The sequence below is a fragment of the Anas acuta genome, chromosome Z, assembly GCF_963932015.1.
Source record: "Anas acuta chromosome Z, bAnaAcu1.1, whole genome shotgun sequence".
Taxonomy (NCBI): Eukaryota; Metazoa; Chordata; class Aves; order Anseriformes; family Anatidae; genus Anas; species Anas acuta.
The window spans coordinates 48,710,037-48,735,409 of record NC_089017.1 but is presented as its reverse complement, the minus strand read 5'-3'; the positions used below and the strand labels follow the sequence as shown (position 1 = coordinate 48,735,409).

Genomic DNA, 25,373 nt, shown 5'->3' with positions numbered 1-25,373 from the left:
ATTTCTTGCCATCTGACTCCCTCTCAGAGGAAACTCGCACACAGCTATCAGGGCAATTTTTTTCCATTATCCTCTCCAGACAGAGAGGCACTCTCGGGAGCCTTGTGCCCAGGGTTGCTCACCATGATCATCCTGCATATTACCAACCCAAAAAGTTTTCTTGTTTCAGGGGCATGAGGACAGTGCATGGGATCCAGAGGACACCTGCCATGAAGCATGGGTGTGCTAGTCCCAGCAGGGCAGACATGGGCCATCCACACCCATGTGCTAGTGCTCTGGTTTGGTGACACATCACCTGCACATCACCTGCAGCACCTCAGGGTCCCAGAGACTAAGGCAAACCCCTCTGGCCTTCCCCCACATGCATGCAAAGCAGGGGGTGCTCCCCCACTGACTGCCCCTCCCTGCTGGCAGGAGCACATGTTGAGCAGAGGTTGTTCAAGAGCAACCTCTGGAGCCAGGCTGAGACCCCACCACAGTCCTCAATTAACCCCGCTGGTAACAGCTGCTCTTCACTTCTGCTTTGAATTTGTTTTCTTTTAACCTGTGGCTGCTGGGTCTTGCTACCTGCCTGTCTGCTTGACCGACGAGCCCTCAGTCATCACATCCCTGCTCCCAACAGCTACTGACAGACTGGGATGAAGCCAGCACCTGGCCTCCTGGGTGAGAAGTCAAACAAATTGAACTCCCAGCCCTTTCACTGCAAAGGCAAGTTTTCTGGTCTCCTAATTGTTCTCATTGCTCTTCTCAGAGCCTCCTCCAAATTACCAGTGTGGTTGTGAGCTGCAGGCTCCAGGGCTGGACACAGCACTTCTGCTGCAGCCCCTGCAGCATCAAGCCTGGAGGTAACACCCCAGTGTTAGTACTTTAATTTTCTCTGTGGGTGTCCCAAGCAAGCCAAGTGTTACCTCAAAAGCTACCCTCCAAAAAACACGGGGTGACCACTGCCATTGAGAGCCACAAGAGCAACCACATTCCTTCTCAGAAACACTGTCAGGGTGTCCATCCTCGCCCAACAAAAATCCCTGACCGTGGGCAGCAGGCTTTCCCCTTTTCCTTTTTCCCAGCAAGGGTAAATCTATCCAGCAGTGAGCAATGGGTTGTTACTCATCCCAGGCCATCTCAGCAGCTCGGTCCGTCTGCTGCGGGGGATTTCTGGTACCATGCTCACTTTTCTTCCTCGTTATGCTTTTTCTCCAGGGTGCCCATCTGAGCAGCTATAGCAGATTTAAAGATTGTGCTGGGCACAAGTGTGAGCCCAAAATGCTCTGAGGCACTGGGGCAGGGAGAGCGCTGGGAAACACTTTCTAGACAAACACTTGTTCAGTGTCTTTTTGTTTAAAGACCTTTTGATGGAAAGTTCCACTGGGGTCTATTTAAAACAACTTCTCATGGTCCATTTAGCATGGTCCAGCTAAGGCATGAGCACAATGCTTTTCAATTTTATTTATTTTTGCAGCATTTGCAGTAGGTGCCGATAACCAGTGCTTTTGTTTGTTAACAAATTTCTGCTGTATGAACCTGTCAAACTAGAATAGTATTTTAATACCTTCCAGAAGCTGTCTGTCTCCACTGTTACTCAAAATAATAATAATAATAACAATAACAATAATAATAATAATAAATAATTTTCCAAACACAGAGAATCTGTTACAGGGCAGTACACAAAACACAAAGAAGTTTGAAGGATGAGGCAATTTGGGATAAGAAGAAAACCCCAAGTGCAGACCTTACCCATTGTTTCTAAAAGCATAGCTGTTGGCTTAGTGTGTAAGGAAAACAAATCATTAAATTTGACGTGCTCAGGGTCATTTTTTTATAGTAAATCCAGTTTGGGCATATTTTATTCTGTGGGTTGTGGGGTTTTTGTTGCCGTTGTTGTTGTTTGTTTGTTTATGATGAAGAACCACAAAGAGCCACCAGGTCTGCGTGTGTCTGTGCATGTGTGTGTGATGTGTGTGTTTGTGTTTGCATTACATTCCCTGGATATGTAGTGGCAACTTCAGTAACAAGGTGGACTTAGGAAGAGCTGCAGCTGGCACAAATCCAGCCACTTCAGTCCTTCAGGACTGCACAGTTACAGAGATATGCATGAACCGCTGGATCCAACCAGCAGGAGAAGAAAAAATAAAGAGCATGAGATTTTTACCATGCTGTGACTTCAGCCAACCTCTTTGTCATTCTCCATTTAATGTGTTTTGGGGAATTACTGCCTTTATGAACACAATCTGACAAAGTGCCAGAAACGGGGATGTGCTCACACAAATAAAGGGAGGTCCATCCTACGCAGTGAAAGCAGAGCTGCAGGAATGTCCACCCAGGGATTTAGCAGGGAAATGGACACTGGTTTTACCATCCCTACAGGCTGTCCATACTCTGTAGTACTTCTTTATTTTTAGACTACCCCCATAAAATTGCCAAAATGTGCTTGGAACATGCTGCTGCTACTCACCACACCATCTGAGGTGTGGGTCTCTCCTCCCCTGCACCAAAGCCAGCCCAGGAGATAGCAGGCAGGAGGTCACCAGCTTCAGCTGCTTCCCCATAGCATCAATGTCCTTTTCATGAAGGACACAGGACAAAATGCTTTTGCTGCTGTACTGGGTCTGTCTGGGATGGAGTTTGCTTTCCCCACAGCAGCCCATACAGTGCTGTGCTCTGCACCTGTAGCTAGAACAGCAGTGTTACCACACCAGTGTTGTGTCTATCACTGAGCAGTGCTGGCTCAGCACCAGGACTCCCCCCAACCACCCAGAGCCAGCAGGCTGGGGGTGGGCAAGAGGTGGGGAGGGGACATCACCAGGGCAGCTGACCTAAACCAACCAAAGGGATATTCCATACAGTGTGGTGTCACACTCAGCAATAAAAGGTGGGGAAGGGAAAGAAGGAGAAGGGAGGACTGTGCTCATGAAGATGTCTGCGCTCCCAAACAACCACTATGTGTGTTGAGGCCCTGCTTCCTGGGATGTGGCCAAATACCACTCATTGATGGGAAGTGGAGATCATAGAGCATAAATGTTTTTTCTTCCCTCTGTGCTTCCTCACTACCTTTCCTTGTTTGTTGTTTGTTTGTTGTTGTTAGTTTTGTTGTTGTTGCTTATTTTGTTTTGGTTTTTTCCTCTTTCTTTTTTCTTTAAATTACCCTTATCTCAGGATAGGGATAAGTTTTAAAAATTATCCTTAATTATTTAAAAAATAAAATAAAAAAGCCTGCAAGCTTTTTTTTCTTTACAGCATATTTTCTTCACTCTCCCTTTGAGGAGAGGGAGTGAGAGAGTGGTTGTGGCAGAGTTCAGCTGCCCAGCAGGGTGAAACCACCACAGCCACCTCCTCATGATTGCAAGCTGGAGAAATCAGGTCACAGCCCAAAGATGTAAATACAGGTGCCAGTGGGGTTCCTGTTCTAGGCTGGCTGGATCCTAAAACTCCATGGGGCTTCCAGAGAGAAGTAAATATGAAAAAATCTCCAAAATCATATGGCTCCCAAGGGACTACAATGAAGCCAAAGCTGTGCCTGGCAGAAGCTCACTTCTGCATCATGTGGAGTTGGCACATGCCTCTCCAACCAACGTGAAGACCCAAGCACATGGCTGTTCTCTCCACTGTGGCAGTGGTCATTATATTCCCAGTGAAAATAAAAAATCTTGCTACATGCAATAAAAGGAAGTAACAAAACCTGCTATACAATAACAAATTACAACATTATTTGCTTTAAATTAGCTGAGATTAGTAGCTCTGTACGAAGTTCTCAGATCACAGAAACTGATTCTTAGAGTGAGTAGCTTTTAAACCAATTATATGTGGATGGATATTAATAATACCACTGCAATGGGCTGAGAGAGTGCACACATAAACACTTAATACTAATTCAGGGCACATACACACTGCCAGCTCGCTGCATTTCCTACTCCATGTCTTTCAACTGCTGAAGTCACATTATGATCATTTCCAATTCTAGGTATCTTAATTTGGAAATAATCACTTCAAACTATGTTAAAGCTTTAAGCATCCCACACAGAACTGATTGCTCTGAGATCTCCATTATTCTTTTTAGCATAGTGAATGCACACTTAATATTTCCTAATAGGTACTAAGAAGCTCAAGGCAGAAGAGACTTCTAAAATAACTCATGCTATTTTAAGATAATCCAATTTAAACAAGTGCCAGCTAAAATATTTCTAGATTGAAAAGTTTTCTGTAGTAACTTGTAAATGCAAAATCAGTCACCAGACCAATTCTATCTGCCATCTCTTCTTATCACAGAGTTACACTTCAGTCCAGTTAAAAAATCCCCATTTGAAAATAGGAAGGTGTGGGTTGAGCACCGGATTTTTATCTAAATATTTCAAAAACATACTAATGTGTTTAAACCACAGCTTGCAGGGAAGTTGAAGAATACCGGAGTTAGCTCAGGAGCCAGCCCACCCCTGCTCCAGCAGCCACCAGAGGAGGCAGAGCCATGGTCTCCAACACAGGCTCCCTGTTCAGGCTCCTGTTGATGTCTCACCTGGATGTTCACAGCTCCCAGGGCCAAACACAGCCATCTGTGGTTAGACCACATCAGGTTGTAACATCCCAGACAAGGGCATTAGCACAAGCAAAACCAGAAGGCCCAACATATCTACTTGATTTTTCATCCTGGCTCATCATCTGAATCCCCACTGCAAAGCAAGAAAAAGTTTCTCTGTAATTAAACAGAGAGACAAAAAATAATAAAATAAAATAAAAATAAAAATAAAAATAAAAATAAAAATAAAAATACAAATACAAATACAAATACAAATAAAAATAAAAATAAAAATAAAAATAAAAATAAAAATAAAAATAAAAATAAAAATAAAAATAAAAATAAAAATTAGACTTGGACATAAAAGGAGGTGAAAACTTAATGTAGGCACACAGGCGACACATCTGATAGGTAGGTTTGTTGTTTTGTTGCTGCTAAAGCCTGTGTGAGATGCCGTGTTCCCTGCCTGTTTGAAAGCCAGGCTGCACATCATGTGTTTTTAAGTGCCTGCCTTCCGGTGGGTGGTTCCCAGGCTCTGCCCTGCAGCCTGCCATGACCCAATCCCTTCCAAAACCACCACATATTGACCATGCCCTGACAGACACAGATTGAGACCAAGCACCCAAGAATGAAGTTGAGGGATTTCTAAAAAATGGGCTGTCAAAAGCTTGGGTCTCTGAGGGTGCTGCTTTGGGTTTCTCCCAGTTTGTCCTCGAAGGACGTCTCCCACCAGCTGTGGCAGCCTGTGTCAAGAAGCCAGCAGGAAATAACAGGCACTTGAGCCCTCAAAGAAGGAGCTGCCAGGCAGCTACACTCCCTCCCTGGCTGTATCCAGGTTCTACGTGACCTGCCAGAGAGCAGGTCCCAGAGGAAGGGAACATCTGAAGGCTTGCGGCCTGACACTGGAAACCCCTTGAGATCAATCCCACCAGGGACAGAAGAGCCAAAGTAGAGCTGCAGAGCAGTGAACTGTTTGTGCCCACATGGCCTGATTCTGCTCAGCACGTTGGTGTGAGACAGCTATGTAGGACATGGCAAAGACCTGCTGAAATCAGCCTGCCAGGAAACCTCACCAGTCCAGGCCATGTTCCCAGGCCCATCACTGTGGCTGCCCACCCTTGGACAGTCATGGTGCGGCTGTCTGGGAACAAGCACAGCAGCCTCAGCCTGGCTGCCCACATCTGCAGAGGCTGGCCTTATCACCAAGGACCTTCAGAAGTTCCCATGTCCTTCCTGCCAGGTTCAAGCCAGCATTACACATCCTGCACAGCGCCATGTGAGGCCCCCAGTGCAGATCACTGGGAGACAAGGCAGCAGCACTGGTGCCCAGCATCACAGATACAGGGCTTCTGTCTGCCCTCAGCATCCACCTGTGCCAAAGCTTCACACTGGGGAAAATAACACCTTCCAAGACAGCACTTACATGCCAGGAGAAGCAGCAGTGACTTTCTGTACTGCAGGAGCCAGCCGCACAAATTAAGAGCTCTCCACCTGCTATTTCCGTCACCAAGTCTCATCCTTTGGCACTCTGGGGACCTCCAAGCAAGGTCCCTGGTGTACTGCACTCGCCCCTGTCAGCATCTCATCAGCCAACTTCCTGCTTTCATGGGCTGTGCCCTGGGGAGCAGCATGCCTGGCAGCACCCTCACCACCGGGTTAGACACAGAGGTCTGCACATACCTTCAGATAACTCTGAGAAGAGGGAGAAAAAAAAAAAAAAAGCCTTTCTTTGCAAATCTTGTATGAGATCATGAAAACACTTGGTCTTGATAATATAAGGAAAGTCTTCAGCTGTTGAAAGGAGCCATCACAGTGCCACCTGTAACACACCAGAGCAGCAGAAACACCAGAGAGCTTACTTACATGAGCATGGACATTCACAAGTCAGGGTTGAATGATAAGCCCTGCTTCAAGTGCCACCAGCCTAAATCTCACCCCCAGGCTGTGGGGACCACAGAGGCCTTCCCTACCTCATGCCAAATGACAGGGACTGCTCCCTAGGGTGATGTTTCCTGGCTTTGTCCAGCCCACCTGCATGTCCTTGCAGAAGGCCACACATCAGGAGACATAATTAGCCAGGGTTTCCGTGAGGCTGCAGGTGTTTTCCTTTGGATCTGCCCCCTACCCCTTTAACCACTGCTATACCCCTCAGATGCATAGTCTTTGTGCACACATGCATACCAGAAAAGCTTGCCTGGTTTTTACGTTGCCTAATAAAATATGTTCTTTCTCCCTGCAAGCCTTGATTCATTCATCTCAGCTGCATTACCATGAGTTGTGCCCTTTCCTGCCAATGCTGTCCTTCTGCACATGGGCATCTCAACCGAATCCCTGCAGCTCACACTGCAAGCTGTGCTGGTGGCAGCTCCCCTTGACTTCCCACAAAGCTTTCAGCTTGCAGAAGTCAGTGCAGTAGCCCTAACTGGTGGAGAGGGACCTCTGTTCCAGTGGCCTAACTCTTGTCTTACTGCCCTCATCTCTCCTCATGCAGGGCCACAGCCTGGACACTGCAATGCTGTGCTTGCCAGGCACGAATATTCCCCCTGCCTCATCAGTTACCAGCCTCAGATATTCAAGTTTTCAAAAGTCTTGTCTCACATGAAAACCAGCAGTAATGAGGAAGCATGCAGAAGAGGCTGGTCTCTGTTGTTTACTTTGCTGAAACAGGATCCCAGCACCCCATGTGTGTACATACCCACAAGGCAGTAATTACAAAGCGGAGGAAGAAGCACAAAACTGCTATCTAAAAAAGCTTTTCCACTCCTTGAAACCAACCTGGGTGTCTTTCAACATAGGTATGTGAAATACAAACACACACACACAGAAAGACATGGACAAGGCTGTGAGATGGACCTTGAAAGAGGTATGGGCAGTGGTGTTCCCACAAACTGGCTTGTGTGCAGCTGAATAGTGCAGGACCTGCAGCAAGATACAGCAAGAAAGAGTAGAAGACACATGAGAGATACAGGAGTTTTCAAAGAAATAGAAAATGCAAGCTAATACGCATGCTGTCTTCCATTTGCAGTCATCCTGTATGCTCCTGTAAGAGGGCAGAAAATACGAGATTTCCCAGATATAATACTTCTTTGTAGATACCTGTTGTTTGCTCACCAGAAAAACTCTCTCTTTCTGTAAAATGAAGAAATTCCCAGCTACTTTCAAGACTTTGGGCTTAGGCCTTCTTAAAACAAGCCCCCCTCCTTTATTCACAATCTGTGAGCGGGCCTTTCTTCAGATGCTACCTTCAGGGAGCAAGAAACAAATAAGAGCCATCAAATTGCTGTTCTGTAAAACGTTCATGCATGAAAAATGAAATTGTTCTGTACTATTAGCTCTAGCAATACTCAGGATGTAATTTCTATGGATATTTGTACATTATATTTACAGCTTTCCCAGCCCCTCCTTGTTTTTCTGCTTCCACTGCACCAAGACCCAGTGCTCTGAACACATTGGGAGGGTGACCACGACAGGATCCCATGCAGCACTGGCTGGTCAGCAAACCAAAATGAAGATTAATAGGCAACCCAAAACACTATGGATTATCAGATTTCACCACACTAAGGTTGTAATACGAGAGAATGCTCATGAGAAATCATGCAGTATAGAAATAAATGTTTCTCAAAATGGAGAGGGAGAGTAGGGTGTGCAATAAAAGTAGGCAGTCTGAACTGGCAACTCTTATAAACGTCACTGGTCTTCAGGCTGGTCTCAACTTTCCAGATCTTCTTATTGTTCTTAGGCTATCTTATCAACCCCCTTTCTTTTCTTGATATTTCAATTCAGCAAGACATCCCAGTGAAGGTAATCACAGCAAACCCTCCACAAACATATTGAAAAATGATTGGAACCCAATGTTTTCATGTTACCACCAGAAAGCTGAAGACCACTGTCCACTCTGACCCTAGATTTACATATTCCCCAGTCTTCCTATCTATTTTCTCTGCATTTTCTTCCTGGCGTTTTCTGTACCCCATCTGGCTATTTCCATTTGATTCCAAACACTCCATCCCCACTGCTCTTCTCCTTCCTGCACTTGTCCTCACAAGTCCTTCTCCCTCCCTTCTGCACAGCCTCTCCCTACAACAACCAGTGCTGCTCAGGGAGGACATGCTGCGTGCTTCTGCTAGATTCAGTCTGCTAAATATGGACCACAGCCTTGAACACAAGAGTATCTGGATGCCTGCATCATCCCTTGAGAGGGCTTTCTCCACATGCTTAAGCATTTGCAGGATTTGGATCTTTGATTCTCAGACCCTTGAGTCAGAGAATGCATCATTCTCTTTGCATGATCAACAGCACTTAAGGCAATTACACTCAGAAAATAATACTCAATATGCATATGCCTACATAAAAGCAGCATGACACTGACATTTCAAATGCAGAATTAAACTGATTTGGCCTTTATTTTCTAAGAGTACTTAAGACATTTTAAACAATACAGCATCAGGCAAGCAAAAGATTTCAGTGATGGGAACTGGAAATGATTTGCATGTTAGGGCTCTCTTGGCAGCATGAGCAAAGCTCCCCTGATTTCAGCAGCAATGGAGCAAGGCCATTAAGCAATAACATTAAAAACGCCATTCCAGACAAATGGTATCTCTAGAGGGCTTCAGGGGGATGACACATGTATAAAGAAAATAAGACAACCTAATTGATCTGAAGAAGAGGATCCAACAATTTGTGTTCAGCATCCAACAATAGGTAAACACTACCGGTGAAGTTACGCTTGCTCTGTATTCAGTGAAGGCATTTTCAAGCCATCACATACAGAAATGCGAACTAATTATAATCTTTGCATCAAAGAGGAAAACTGCCCAATCTCTGTGCTTTTGTTTCAGCTAATCTACGTTCACAGCACTCTTCATGCAAATGAGTACATTTGTTGCAAATGGAGTAAAATTACTTTGCTAATCATCTAGTATTTTATCATCAGAGTTTCAGGCTTTAAATAGCTTGTTTGTGCTATACCTGTCTGCTAGCCATGCTCCCTTTTGGTGTCTCGCATTGGCTCTGCCAAATTCACCCTGGGGCAAGCAAGTAGGCTGTACAATGAGTTTTCCAGGGGAAGCAGAAGGATAGACTGGCCTTTCTTCAACCATGTCTGTGCTAATCCACAAGGTATGAGAGCACTGTGTGTTCCTGCTGGTAGCAGACAGCCCTCAGGCATGTCCTCACAACACTTTGTAAAGGGAAAGAGGCTTTCCCTGCAACTCACAGTCCCAGTCCCTGGCTAGAAGTGTGTCTCTACAGGCTCCCTTTTTGAGGTCAGTCTAGTGCAAACGGTTTCTCATATAATGATAGATGCAGGGATGCAGAGAAAGATGGGAATGGTGTCTGAGCTCTTATCTTTCACCTGTACTCTGAAACCAAAACAGGTAACAGCTATCCAAAATCCACCACAAGCATGCTAGGACAGAGCTGTAGGCATTGACTGTGCTCTGAGCTAAGAAGCCTACATCAAAAGCCCAATAAAGCTCTGTTACAGAGGCACATTTGCCAGAGGACTCCTGCTGCTAGCCTGGGTCTGGAGTGAATGTAGAAGAGCTTTCAGGACTTTTGTCAGTATGCATTTAAAGCAAGCTGTTCCAGGGCCAGGGGAACCAGCAAAGCTTGGTTGCAACATCCACCCTTTGCTCAAAACATAGTTGCATGGACCTGTCTGGACCAACAGATGCCTTTGCGTTGCCCAGGCGCTAGCTAAATTATGATTGCCTAGTCCTTAGCAGGGCCCTGCCCTGAGGTCCTTCAGAGGTACAGGAACTCAGAGTGATCCTACAACACCTGCTTTTCTCCAGGTTTGGCTGAAATGGGTCAGCAGTTTGATTTAGATTGCATGTTTTGTTTCCTCCTGTCCCCTTCCCTGCCCACACACCAGTAAAACTTTTTCTGAGTAAGATGTTGCGACAAAGGCATGCTGGAAGGCAGCTATTGTGAGCTTTAGGTATAAATGAATTACTGCTCCCAGTGAAAGAACTGTCATGATTTTGTGTGTCTTTTGTTTGTTTCCCCTGGGATTTTCATAAAATGGCTTAATTTGGCTCGCTAGAGACGCTGCATGTGTTACAAGTGCAGGTGGGATTTACTGCACTCCCCAGTGTCCTTGTCCACCCTGCAGAAACTGCCACATAACAAGCAGCTTCCTCCCTGTTTCCTCCAGTCCCTTTCCCCACACCTTCCTCACCACATCTGTACCTTCCCTGAAGTGCTCTTCCCATCCCATTCAGGGATCATCTCAGCCCTCTACTGAAAGGCCCACAGGGAGCTCCAGTGCCCTCACAGGACTTCCCCATAATCCCTTCCCCTCCATGCACCCAGAGCTGAAGGGTGTGAGGCTCCTGAACATCCCGCAGGGACACCTCTTAAAAACTGCTTCTAGGAGTCCAAATATGTGAGAGGAGAATTACGTATTTCTCCACGTATTAGTCTTCAACATGCTTCACGCATCAGCTTGTGCTTTGTAAACCAAATCCATGTCCCATGCTGCTGTTCACTGAAGGGTTGTACCCAGCACAGGCCCACAGAGATTACAGCCAAGCCAGAACTTTCACTTCAGGCTTGATACACAAGGTGAACATGCTGGGAAATCATCTGTATCATAACAGAAGCAATGAGAAAATGGGACCCTTTATCACTGAATCTGAGAACCCTCAAGCTACAGAGGCACTGTAGGTGGCACAGATAAGGGCAGATGGCATAAAACTTCTATTTCTACTGTGACTCTTACTTCTTGGGTCTAATGTATAAATATATGGCTAGATAAAATAAAAAATAAAATCAAGCACAAATCACCAGCTTTAAGCTGCAATGTATATTTTATTTCCTGTTGGTTATATATATATTTTTTTATTTTTGTCACGACATCAATGACAAATCTTTGACTTCAGGAAACAGCCTGTAAAACAGTCCATAAAAATGTCAGAGCTAACATTAAACATAAGAAAACACCAGAATCCTTGGAAATGCTGGCTGGAAGAGCCTCTGCAGCAGACCCAGCACAACCTCCTGCCTGCAGCAGGGCCAGCTCAGTGAAGCAGCTCCAGGGTAGAAAGGTCTCTGAGTGTGGAGGTGTGGGCCCCAGCCCGGGCAGTAGGCATTCCCCTATGAAAACGTGTTCTTTTGGCCTCCTGGCAGTGCCCGCTGCCACTTGTGCCTGTTGCTTTGGGGCCCGTCCCCTCTGAGAAGAGTCTGCCTCCATCACCTCTGCTCCCTCTCTCCTGGGAGCTGATGGTGGCCGAAGGAGCTCCCTGCTGCTTCCTCCCCCCTTCCCAAAGAAAGGCACTGATTAATATGTGCTGATGTGATTAAAGTCTGTGCATGGTTAACATAAGGGATAGAGAGGCTCCGGCAAACAAGGACACGGCGAAGATCTCTAGTAACCTCATTGCTTAACCATTAATTTCATTAGACTAATTACTAAGCAGTCATTCACTAAGGAATTAGACACTTGCACCTGATGTGAAACCCACCAGGCTGAATCAACCAAGGAAACGCCTCTCCTCCAATACCTGGCATGCTGAAGGAGGTTACTGCCTGAAGGACTGCATGACAGGAGGCAGGGGGAAGAATATCTAGGGACTGTGTAAATTTATTATGGGGTCTGTAAGGGGATTGAGAGAATAGGCAAGAGTTACTACGAAACGCTTAGGGAAAGGACCCGAAAGATGAAAAGAGAATGAACAGGATTGCTCAGCAAGGAACAAACACAGGAAAACAAAAGAAAAAGTGGATAAAACGTATGGCTGAGTGTAAGCAGGCTGGTGGCATATTTTGCAATAGAGCCCATCATTTGATCGCTGCAGTGTACCTGCATTGGGTTTATGTGGCAAGGCTTTGGTGGCAGGAAGGCTACAGAGGTGGCGTCTGCGAGCAGAGCCCAGCAGCTGCCCCATGTCAGAGCAGAGCCAGCTCCAGATGGCTCCAAAAAGGACCTGCTGCTGGCCAGAGCCGAGGCAGGGAGTGCTGCTGGGTGGGCTTCGGGGGAGCAGATTTAAGGAAGGGGGGAAAATACTGCTGTGCAACAGCAGCCGAGAGAGAGAGGATTGCGAAAGCGTGAGAGAAGCAGCCCTGCAGCTCCCAAGAGAAGGGCCGCAGGAGGGCAGGAGGTGCTGCAGGCAGGCAGGCAGCAGCAGTTCCCCTGCGGGCTGTGCAGGGAGAGGCCCCTGGTGGAGCAGGCTGTCCCCCTGCAGCCCATGGGTCCCCCATGGAGCAGATCTCCACGCTGCAGCCCCCCCATGGGTGGAGGAGCCCCCGCTGGAGCAGGTGGATGTGGCCTGGAGGAGGCTGCGGCCCATGGAGAGCCCCCGCAGGAGCAGGCCCCGGGCCGGAGCTGCAGCCCGTGGAGAGGAGCCCACGTGGAGCAGGGGCAGAGAGGGACCGAGAAGGAGTGGTGGAGATGAAGTGCTACAGACTGACCACAACCCCCAGTCCAGTCCCCCTGTTCCCCTGCGCTGCACGGGGGGAGGAGCTGGAAGAGCTCAGATGGGGGGAAGGAAGGTGGTTTTGGTTTCTTTCCTTTGGTTCTCACTTGTCTAGCCTGGGAGTAGTAGTAGTTAGGCCGGAAATCTTCCTGTCTCCCTATGCTGAGTCTGCTTTGCCCATCACGATCCTTGTTGAGCGATCTCCCTGTCCTTGTCTCAACCCCTGAGCCCTTTGCATCGTATTTTCTCTCCCTTTCTCTTTGAGGAGGGGGAGGGAGAGAGTGGCCGTGATGGAGCTCGGCTGCCCACCCACCGAAAAGCACTGCAGCTGCAAAGGACTGGAAAAGTTTTCAGAAGCAACAAGGTGTTTAACAAGGAAATGTATAGTTTCCTTTTTCAGGCTTCCTAAATAATTGGGCTTATTTCCTATTCCCAACTCGGAGGAGGAGAATTGTTGATTTCACCTTCTTTTTTCTTCCTTGGAAATCAAAGGTGAACAGCTCTAAAAGGAAGGGGAACGTATCAGAAGCAAGCTTTTTTTGGCTTGTAATCCTTTCTTAAGGAAAAGATTTCTCACACACCTTCCCCAGATGTAGGGGGGCAGAGAATAATTTTGGAACTACTCCAATTCAAGTCAGCTTGGGGAGAGTGGTACTTCTCTACTTGTTTCTGAGACATTCGCATTAGCAACAGAGAGTGTTGTGTTGCCGCTGCCAGGGGCCTACGGTGATGACTTCAGAAACAGAATTGAATGATGTCACTGTGACACCTTGGGAACAGCTGCCTCTGAGCAAGTGGAGCGAGGAGGGACAGAGAAGTGTGCTGGATGAAACCACGTGAGGACTTGTGGATCCCACGTTGAGGTGCATCGAGAGGGCCCACCCTTCTGTAAGTGTTTGGATGCTTCATTTTAGATTTCTGTAGTTTGTGTCAAGTCCTTTCACAAGCATGAAGTTTGGTACTTTGGCTCAGTGATGTAGCTGCACAGAGTGACAGGTGCAACATGTGGCTGAGGGCCTCTGCACGTTCTCTCTTTCGCACACACGATCAAGAAAGAAGGGTAGACAAATAAGAGTGTGCTGTGGTCCTGCCATAGACCTCAAGTACGACAGCATAAACAAGAGACTTAAAAGTAGCCCATCACATGAAACTTCAGGACAGCAATGCACTTCATCAGCTGGGCTGGCCTGTTGAGTGGAGTGTCTCAGGATGGAGTGTATGAAGATGCACTCCATCTGCTTTCAGATTAGCACTTGCAGTGAGCAAGCTGCCTGGCCTTAACATTTTTCATTTCATTTTTCACCCGACTTTTGCTGGTTCTTCTTGGTCTAGAAAAAAAAAAAAAAAAAAAAAAAAAGTGAACTCAGATCAAAATAGAAGGATTTCCTTTTCATTAATTCCATGCTCTTAACTTGACAGATTTGGTTATTGACGTAGAAGGGACATATCTGGCCTGACTGCAACACCCATGCTCGCAGTGTGGGACAGTTCTCATAAAGGTGATTCAGGGTAGTTTCTGGAAACGAAGACATCAGATGGCAAAGGTAATCTCCAAAATTTTTTTTATTTTTTTTGTGTGCTAATGCAGGAAAGGCAAGTAAGAGTAAAAGTAAGAGTCCAGATAGTGTAAGAAGCAGCAGCTGTGAAGGAAACTTCCTTCTGGCTGATATGGCTCCATATCTAGTTGTGGAGGTCCTAGTGCAGGTGGAAGCATGTTCTCGTCCAAATACTTAGCTCTCTGTTTTCACAACAGGTCGAGCAGCAGAATGTCTTTGAAACAACTGTGCCTATGACCAAGTTCATGCATCGTGGTAGACAAGGTAAAAGCTCTGGACAAGCAAAGGGGAGGGATGGATGGGCATGCAATACGATCACTTCAATCTTATCTCTCTAAGAAACCTTACTGAGAAAACAAAACAGAACAGAACAAAACAGAACAGAACAAATGAAACAAACAGCTAGCTTGCTGGAGACATTGTCTGGGAAACAGTGAAAACACTTGCAGACAAAAACATATCCAAGGACTAACACTTTGAGCTTGATTCTAAACCAACATCCTCAACTCAAACTCTTCTTTATGTTCATTACAGACTGGTCGAATAACACGTCACATTTGATGACTTTGCAGCATAGATGTCAGGAATGCAGCTTGGGATCACCTGCTTCTACTTAGAGTTCAGTCTGAAGGGATGAGCAAGTAATTGTTCCTGGGCTGATGGAAATCTCTTCTAAAGTCTGTTTTCTAACACTCTTCTAGGTGCTTCTCTGTCCATCGCTCTGACCTGCCAACTCTGGTGCAAGTGTGCAGTTGTGGCAAGAGGGATTTCCTAGTCCTGATTTGACCTGGTGGACACCAACTTTCCTAGTCAATTGCCGATGTTGCTGAGGAGGCAGCAGTATCAAAGCCCTTGTTGATGAAGATAGAACAAGTCTGGGGAGGCTTTGGCATTTCTGCACAATGCTGCTTCCTGATTGTGACCCAAGACGCAGATTCGGAACTAGGCAAAGTAAGCTAGAGTAAGCTAGACTGCATGTCCTGGTCATTTTCTTTTCTTTCTTTATTTTTCATTCGTCGCTTGTAAGAAAATCTAAATCTTTCAACCATTTGTTTGAAAGCACAGTTTTATGGAAATGATTGTGGGTGTGCTCCTTAACCTTGTTTGGAACCTGTTTAACCTCGCTTCAGTTAGAGGAGACCTGTGCTCAAATTTATGCTTACCATGATCAAGTGGCATCCTTTTTCCTTTTGGTATTCTTGACTTTGGCGCTTGCAAGTGAGGTTGAAAAGAGTTCTCAGGATGATTCTTCTTTTCCTTTGCAGTATCCCAAACTCCAGATTACATCTGATCTTCATCTCTGATCCGAAAAGCTTCGCAGGCCAAAAGAGAATTGAGATGAGGAGTGAAATACAGAATGCTGGTGAATCTTTCCAGTTCCCACCCGTAAGTTTTGTGAGAGAAGCAGGTGCGTTGCTGTAGTGGTAGGAAGTCAGTAAGATAACGATCATGCCCTTGAAGGCGAGTAATGGTAGAAAGATGAAGAATGCAAGGCCCTGGTTAAAGACAGTCTTTAGGCTGCTTCTGGATCAGCAGTTTGTTTGGTTCTTGCACAGTCTCATCTCCACTTGCTTAGAAGCTGTGAAGATGGGAAGAACACTTGGTGTTTTTCATCCACTCTCAACCTCATCTCCATTTCCTCCGAAGCTGTGAATATTGGAAGTACACTTGGTTCTTCCAATGATGTGAAGAGCCAAGTGTCTTGGGTCTTCCATCAACTGAGAGATATCAAGAGAATAAGGTATTTGCTTGATGGGACAGTACTTAATGTAGGTATTTATGAAGTGAAGAAGAACACTGAAACCAGCCAAAGCCGTATCAGACATGGTAAGGCCATGCTTCTGTTAGGAAGTAATTCAGAGTGCTTCCATGGTGTACTTTGGACAGATGAACTCTGGTCCTCTGGACTAAGCACCCCCAAGGGACAATTCTCTGAAAAATCTCTCGGAATGATCTGTCCTTATCTCTTACACTGTAGTCTCCATTAGGAAAGGATAAATATTCCTTGCCCATGTGGAAAGGAGCTCCTCATGTAGTTGTTTCTAACCCAAATCTCCTTCTTGTGTTCTGTTGACAGAAACCACTTGGCGAGCCAAGCCATATCACCGAAAATGGAAGTAGTGGAACTACTTCCAAACCGTGCTGCTGCTTCTAAACCAAACTGCAGTGTAGGTGGGGACAGAGCAAGGGGACACAACCCAGCCAGGGCGAAATTGAAAGTCACCTGTCTGAGCCGCGGAAGGAAGTCAGCGCTTCCCAGTTTGAGACTGTTCCCTGACTGGTCCCACAGCAGCTGGAAGGCTTCCGATTGCTGCTGATGGATTCCCATGGATCAGCCAGTGACACAAGCTGCCAGAGCGACTGAAGCGATCTGGAGTTACGCTTCTCCCCCTTCTGCGTTCAGATCCGTGAAAGGAAGCAGAAGAGGGGAGAAGAAGAGGGGAGAAGAGAAGAGAGGGGGAAAGAAAAGGACAAGAAGGGAGGGAAGGGGAGGGAAGGGGAGGGAAAGGGAGGGGAGGGAATGGGAGGGGAGGGCAGGGCAGGGCAGGGGCATGTAGGGCATTGTAGGGGAGAGTAGGCTAGTGTAGGATAGTGTTGGGATAGTGTAGGATAGTGAGGGGAGTGTAGGGGAGTGCAGGGGAGGGGAGTGCAGGGGAGATGAGCATAGAGGAGGGGAGTGCAGGGGAGTGTAGTGTAGGGGGGTTTGGGGGAGTGTAGTGTAGGGGAATGTAGGGGAGGGGAGTTTAGGGGAGTGTAGGGGAGGGGAGTGTAGCGGAGGATAGTGTAGGGAGGGGAGTGTAGAGGAGGGAAGTGTAGAGGAGCATAGGGGAGTGGAGTGGAGTGTAGGGGAGTTTAGAGGAGTGGAGGGGAGGGGAGTTTAGGGGAGGGGAGTTTAGGGGAGTTTAGGGGAGTGGAGGGGAGATTAGGGGAGTTTAGGGGAGCATAGGGGAGTTTAGGGGAGCATAGGGGAGGGGAGTGTAGGGAGGGGAGTGTAGAGGAGGGAAGTGTAGAGGAGCATAGGGGAGTGGAGTGGAGTGTAGGGGAGTTTAGAGGAGTAGAGGGGAGAGGAGTTTAGGGGAGGGGAGTTTAGGGGAGGGGAGGAGAGTATAGGGGAGGGGAGGGGAGTTTAGGGGAGGGGAGGGGAGTTTAAAGGAGCATAGGGGAGTTTAGGGGAGCATAGGGGAGTGGAGTGAAGGGGAGTTTAGGGGAGGGGAGGGGAGTTTAGGGGAGTTTAGGGGAGTTTAGGGGAGTTTAGGGGAGGGGAGTTTAGGGGAGGGGAGTTTAGGGGAGTTTAGGGGAGTTTAGGGGAGTTTAGTGGAGGGAAGTTTAGGGGAGTTTAGGGGAGTTTAGGGGAGGGGAGTTTAGGGGAGTTTAGGGGAGTTTAGGGGAGGGGTGTTTAGGGGAGGGGAATTTAGGGGAGGGGAGGGGAGGGGAGGGAGGGGGTGGGTATTGGTGGGAAGTAAGGAATGGGCCTGGGAGGGAATGGGAGGGGAGGGGAGTGCTACCCTAAATAAAATGGCCAAATAAATGTCATTTTGGATCTGGAGCCAAATATGTATGTTGCCATTCATTCCACAACGCGATTCATCACTGCAATCTGCGTTTTGCACAGTGCCATTAAGGGTTTGGCATGCACAGAGGTGACTGAGTATTTTCAGAACTAACTTTCCTTCCTAACTGATTTGAGACTTTTGCTGGTGTTAGAAATGGCTCAGTCTTCCAAATAGGGCAAGAATCAAAGTTTACCATGTATGAAAGGAACGCATTTCCCTTCAAGCTCTCTATTGACACGAATTGCTAAAACCTTCCTCACACTGGAATGCAAAAGATCAGGTGATTGGTTAACGTAGGGTTGGCAGCTGAGCAGGGGAAACATCTTCAAAACTTCCAAATATTTCCCCTATGCAGAACTCCAACTCCTTCTTCTCTGCTCTCTGCTTGTGAAAGCTTCTGTCACCTGCTCAGGAAGCAGAAGCAGTCAAATGGGATTTCGAGGGATCCAGCTACAGCATCAGTGCCAGTTAGAGGAAGCAATCAATTCCCAGGTAGTCCAGGCTTTGAAGAGAGTTTAAGCAGCTTTCCAAGGAACATGTCCAAGTGCAAAGCAACCAATTGATCTGACTCTCCAGTGAAAGAAAAGCAAGTGCAGAGCAGCAAATGCTTGAGAGAGGGAAACCTTTTTGAAGCACAGCCATTTTGGGCCGAGACCTGTTAATGTGCTAGGCAGTCCCAGGAAGCGTCAAAGTGTGAGCCGTGCTCTCCATCCAGCACTGGCGTCCTGCACTTTCTGGAGGTTCTTGATTCTGTAATCAGAATTCCAACAATCTCCTCAACAGCATACAGATCCAAAACCCACAGACCCAGATCAAACAGCCTCCCATCTGGTTGTATCATTGTCAGGCATGCATTCTTTTCTAGTAACTGGTCCTTTCTTCCTTAGTTCAGATCAAACACAAATAACAAAATTCAGATGACTCCTAAACTCTCCAGACAGCTCTGGTGTTGCTGTAGGATGGAATACAATTGTTTTCCTTACAACCCCCCAGTTATTTCCATGTCTGTTCTGGACCTTGGGATCTCTTTTGGGAGCTACATTACGCAGAGAACTACAACAAGGCTGAGATCACCGCTGCCTCAATGTAATGCAAAGGTGAAGGCCTTTATGACAGCCAGTTTGGAAACGAATGCAGCCCCATCTTGTCAGCATCAGAGCAGAGCCAGCTCCAGATGGCTCCAAAAAGGAGCTGCTGCTGGCCAGAGCCGAGGCAGGGAGTGCTGCTGGGTGGGCTTCGGGGGAGCAGATTTAAGGAAGGGGGGAAAATACTGCTGTGCAACAGCAGCCGGGAGAGAGAGGATTGTGAAAGCGTGAGAGAAGCAGCCCTGCAGCTCCCAAGAGAAGGGCCGCAGGAGGGCAGGAGGTGCTGCAGGCAGGCAGGCAGCAGCAGTTCCCCTGCGGGCTGTGCAGGGAGAGGCCCCTGGTGGAGCAGGCTGTCCCCCTGCAGCCCATGGGTCCCCCATGGAGCAGATCTCCACGCTGCAGCCCCCCCATGGGTGGAGGAGCCCCCGCTGGAGCAGGTGGATGTGGCCTGGAGGAGGCTGCGGCCCATGGAGAGCCCCCGCAGGAGCAGGCCCCGGGCCGGAGCTGCAGCCCGTGGAGAGGAGCCCACGTGGAGCAGGGGCAGAGAGGGACCGAGAAGGAGTGGTGGAGATGAAGTGTCAGGGACTGACCACAACCCCCAGTCCCCATGCCCCTATGCTGCTTGAGGGCAGGAGGTAGAAGAAGGTAGATGGAAGGCAAGGGTAGCTTTAGTTTCATTGGTGTTTTTACTTTTAGTTCTCACTGCTCTAGTCTGCTAGTGATGTGTAATAAATAATATTAGTCTACCTATGCTGAATCTGTTTTGCCTGTGATGATAATTTTTAAGTGATCTCTGGGTCCTCATCTCAACCCTTGAGCCCTTTCCATAGTATTTTCTCCTCCTTTTCCTTTGGGGAGGGGCAGTATGAAAGCAGTTGTGGAGTTCAGCTGCTCAGCAGGGTAAAACCACCACAGTACTACATCCTTTAATTAAACCCTACTTCTAATTACACATGTATTCCGTGAGTGCAGACTATTCTTAGAGGCTATGTGTGAATTCAGCAGGCATGACCAGTGAACTTCCAGCTGGGCTCACCAGAGAGATGAGAGCTGTGTATAGCAGCAAGCAGAGCATGGCTGCAAACCTCTGCCGTTCCTCTGTTCAGGTGCCAGCAGCAGGGGAGGACACTGGGATTTAAGCCAGATGATGGATATAGACTGAGTGTCATTGCAAATGTACATATGCTGTCCAGAACCCAAACTGGAGGTGGTCCTCAGCCCATGGGCCCCATCCTGCACCACTACCACCAGGGGCTGGACCAGCATTTGCCCAGGCTGTGCTGCAGAAGGATCCCAGCAGCCCATTCCTCCTGCCCACAGAAGCCCTTCCAAAGGGTGTCCCTTCCCTCCAGTGTATCTACTGCTCCCCCAATTCAGCACCACCTGCAGACTTGCCCAAGTGCCCTCTATTCCCTCATCCAGCTTGTTAAAGACTGAGGCCCCCAGCCACAGGACCTCCATCCACTGCAGACAACAATCAGATCCCAGACGTTCACCCCACCTTGCAGCCAGTGCCCCACAGCTCACTGCCTGGGCACTACGTAGGCCACACGAAAAGCCTGTTTAAAGCCAAGTTGTCCAACATTAAGTGCTCTCCCCTTCTCCACAGCCTTCAATGAGCCAGGCACAAGCTGCTTTGCAAACTTGCATCTGTTGCATCCTGTGAGTTTGTGCCTCTGTGGCTGTGGAGGCAAACCTCATTCAATTTGCACATTTTACATAAGGCATTCCAAAAAGCTGTGCTCTGAACTTTATAGGCAGGACCACACAGGAGCAGTGGCTTAGCACCTGCCCATCGCCTGCACCAAAGGCTGGGACACACCGTGTGGATGTTCTGCTGGCTTACGTGGAGCATAGAAAAGCTTGGTTTTGTCTAAAGGGGAGAAATACAGATATATAGTACCCAAATAGGAGTAGATGGAATTTTATTTATTTTTGTTTGTTTTTGAAACCTGAATGCATTCACAAGAGTCTCTTCTTAGCTCAAGCTTCATCATGCTCTGGATCTTTAGGACCATACAATAAATATGTTAGAAACTGAGCAGTGAGCTGCACTGACCAGGGTGATCCAGTGAGACTGAGGAAGTTACAGGCCACCGCTAACTGGCTGAACCTAGCTCCGACCAGCAGCGAAGATGCTGAGTGGGAAAAGCTACCACGAGCCAAAACTTCATCCCAGCAGAGAAGTACACAACATCCCTGCTTCAGAACAGATTTGAGGAGGAGGCTATCTATCGCCCTGCACATGTACTCCTGTCTTCAGTCCTCTTTCAGTTTCAAAGGAGAAAGGGGACACTGTAATTATTTAACTAAGTAATCCACAAAAACTCAACCTTAAAACATACACACCGGATTAGATTCCACTGTTACATAGGCTGTTCCACTATTAGACAGGCTAGAAACAGCAAACAAAATTATTAGTAAGGAATAAGATACCATAGAGCTAGCAAGAAATCCTACCTTGTTTTAGGATTCTGCACCCCAGAAGCAACTTTTCCCCAACCCCTTCCATCTCTTCATTAGCACCCTGTCTGTTTGAGGCAGATCTCTTAGAAACATGTTCTGTATCAACACCAGGGAGGATTGCTCAGGAATTAACTAAGTCAGCAAACAGAGATGTCAATAATCCCCATACTGTTGCTAGGCAACAGGTAACCAGAAAAATATTGAGAATGATGAAAATGGTAAAAGTGTAGGACACGCACAAACTATTTTAAATATTCCTTAAGTGAATTGAAAAATAACAATTTATTAGAAGTACTTAATTCTCAAGCTTCTAATGAGTCACAGTGAATGGCATTCAATATCCAGTAGTCTTTTCTCCAGGTGAACAGCAAAACACAGCCAGGACACTCAGATTTTTGTTGTTACACAGTTCAAAAAATGTCACTATTAGTAGCCAAGATGGCTTACTGTTAACATTGGTACCATGTAAAAAAAAAAAAACCACAGGCCTACTGTTGAGATTTGCTGAAACAGGACATGGAAAGCATATAAGTGATACTGACAAATGTGCTGTCACCTACATATGGCTTAAAAGCATTTTATTTTTAGGTTTTTAAACAAATGTCAAAGTTCCCTATGTGCTCCTCTTCTGATACACCCGTAATAAATACACATTACATCCTAATGATTGCCAGTGTGGACATAAGCAAAACTGATGCTCAGGATGGTCATCCTTGTATAATCTCCTCAGCTCTAGCAAGGAAAATGTCATTGTTAGGAGCGTGATGTAGTGCCCTGTCTAGCCACCAAACCTTCCCTTAAACACACCTTTAATTCTGCTGGGATCTTAGCTCACTGAACTACTGCTCTGCTCATGGCTCAGAGCTCTCTACCTTAGTGTGGGAAAATTGATCCAATGTTCAGTGCAGCAGCAACCAACCTGATTTAACATTTAAAAATTAATAAAAAGAAACACAAGATCTTAGCAGAGGGAAATCCATCAGCAAATGATTACACTCAGGAAAGAAATACTGCCTTTAATAGAAATGCTGCTTATTAATAGAAAACAAAAAAACCCACCTCTTACCTGGGACATTTGTACAATTATATTATTTAATGATACATTCAACACACACACAAGAAACAAAGGAAAAAATCGAGATTAATGAATATAAGATCTTGTGAACAGCAAAAATAAATGCTGCATATTGTAGGATAATGTAAAAAAAAAAAAAAAAAAAAAACAAAAAAAACACACACAAACACAAACAACACAAAAGTTTTTTCAGTGCCCACAAGAAACTGATCTGTACTTACATTGAGATCTGTACTTTTAAATTCAAATTGCATTTATATATATGTAATTATTTTAATCAAACCAAAACCATTGAAGTATGGGCTTTTTTCAAGTTTCGATAAGTAAACTAACACTAGGCTTGGTTTTGCCTAAGCTTACTGCCTTTACTAGTGTCTTCTTTCTTACAGTGGTTTGTTACATGGATGCATCAAACAAAAGCTTTCCCAGCACAATAAACTGACTAAAATGGGCTGTTTCTTGTGTTTTCTCATTATCTCTGTGCTAAAAAAATACAATAAATCACATTTGCAAACATATACAGATAAGTTGATATAACTTTACATAAGGTTACAAGTTACTACAAGATTCTAAACTGTTTTGGGGGCGACTGCATTCAATGAACTTTTATTTCTTCATCTTCTAAGTGAAAAAAAAAAAAGTCAGACATAAAAATGGATGTGAAAAAGCCAGCAGCTCAAGAATGCCTGAAGACGAGACAAAGTGTTCAACTCTTTTCCAAAGTATTTTTCTTTGAAACTCAAGAATGTTAATTTCAATCAAGCCTCCAAATTCATTTAAAAATTGGAAAAACAAATGCAAAAAACAGTGTTTGATATCTAAGTTACATAATAAAAATACAACTTTATATTTGGCATACAGTGAAGTTCACTGTCATGTAACATTGTGACTCAGTTATTCAGGGACTGTCATAATGACAGCTATAGAATAAAAGCTACCTATGAAAAAAGTTTATTTCAATTCAACAGTTTTAAGTAAATTCAGTTTAACACAGGACAAGCCCTTCAGACCCTATGCAATACTGGGTAAAATACTCAAGGTTACTCTTCCAATTCTACCCAACAGTATCAAGCCACTCTTTTCTTCCTTCCATTCCAGTGACACACAGCGTATCTCTGTGCAGAACTGTGTACTGCACGTGTATTTTCAGTCTTGCACTTTCTGAGAGTGGTTCTGGTCCATGGCTGTGAAGAACAAGCAGATCGCGGCTGTGATGAACACATGCACTCCCTCGTAGAGCAGCTTTGGCGAGAAGACGCTCCATATGAAGAGGTGGTAGCGCAGGCCTGTTACCAGAAGGATGTAGATGGCAACTGGAATTGAACGCATGAGAGCGTAGCAGAAACAGCCATGGCCCACTGCTGCTGCATTCCTGTAACAAAAACAGAGGAGTTCCTTCTCAGGCAAACATAGCAAACATCCCGGTTTATCCACTCTTTAGTATTAGTTCACATCAGGAAAAGTATTTAGATGAGGTCTGCTTGGTGTTAGAAGATTGGTTATTGATGCGGTGATGCAGCTAAGAACACGCTTTTCCTTATCACCTCCTCTATCCTACCGAGTGTGTAAGTATGTTAAGTATTCGCACAGCCACTGCAACCTCAGTAAAGGCAGACACCCAGTAGTTCACCTCAGATGGAGAAGTTTCTGTGTTTTAATACATTTTTCTCTAATTGCTACAGCCTCCATTAAGCAGTTCCCAGACAGCTTCGTCTCCTGTGGGCCTTCCAGTGCCCTGGCACAGAATCTGGATGGTGACAGGCAGAGAAGAAAGACTTCAGGACCCCTTCACAAAGAGCCTAGCCTGTACAACAGATAATCAGACAGAGCCTGCTCCCCTTGTAAAAGGCACAGAACTTGTCAGAGTACACTACTGCCCAACGCTAGTAATGTATAAAAAGCAACATAAAAATTGAGCTATTATAAAACTTTGCAAAGCTAGCTTAGCACTCTCCAGAGAACACCATGTTCTTAGGCTTACATGAGCAAAACATCGTGTTCCTGTCACAGGAGCTTAGCTTAGCCGAGCCCACTGTATTACAAGAGATGTCCACCCCATACACAACCTACATGGTCCAAATCTGCCACTCGGAAGTATTTTTGTGGCTGACAGGAGTCAGGTGAAAATGGAAGTGAAAGGGTTTTCTGCACTATGACTGTTCTCCCTTCTCTAAAGTGTCAGCAAAGATGCTGGGCTGATATATGTTCCCTTTCCCCAAACCACATCTGCAGAGACTAATTCACACCAAATTCAGGTTGCTTACCTGTTTGGACAAAAGGAAGGAACAAAGCTATTTCACTGTAATAATGTGCAGAACCTTTTCCTCTCCTCATCAAAATGTTTTACTTCATCAGTTCCCAAAAGAGCACACTGGCAAAATGATTTACACTGAAATTCTCTTATGAGAATCTGTTCTGCTCCTCCTGGTTTTTAATTATGATCGTGTTCCAAATAATAAAAATTTAAGATGACTAGCACTTCTGTGAGATGTAAATTAGTCACTTATGACTAAGTAAGCTACAGAATGCAGTGTTTTACATGAACCATTAAACTTCTTATTCTTTAAATCAAAATAATTAGGATACAGTCCTGTTTTCCAGTGAAAGCAAGAAAAAATTCCCAAGGCTTTCTGTGGAAGGAAACACAGGTCACGAAAGCAGAGCTGAAAAATGAACTAACAGCAGGTGCAAATGACTGAAAAACACACATTCG

At 46.0% G+C, this 25,373-nt stretch overlaps 1 protein-coding gene across 3 annotated transcripts in view; it reads right to left on the bottom strand.

Moving 5' to 3' along the window:
- Positions 1 to 21,848: 21,848 nt before the first annotated feature.
- PIGG (phosphatidylinositol glycan anchor biosynthesis class G (EMM blood group)) overlaps positions 21,849 to 25,373 on the bottom strand; it is a 74,652-nt gene continuing 71,127 nt past the window's right edge. For 2 of the 3 annotated variants that reach the window (XM_068666084.1, XM_068666090.1), the window contains 2 exons: positions 24,291 to 24,407; positions 21,849 to 24,032 (listed from right to left, as the gene is read on the bottom strand). In XM_068666084.1, coding sequence (XP_068522185.1) covers positions 23,807 to 24,032; positions 24,291 to 24,407 — 343 coding nt within the window. In that variant the 3' untranslated portion in view covers positions 21,849 to 23,806. The remainder of the gene's footprint in view (positions 24,033 to 24,290; positions 24,408 to 25,373) is intronic. The other variant, XM_068666085.1, reaches the window with a different exon arrangement.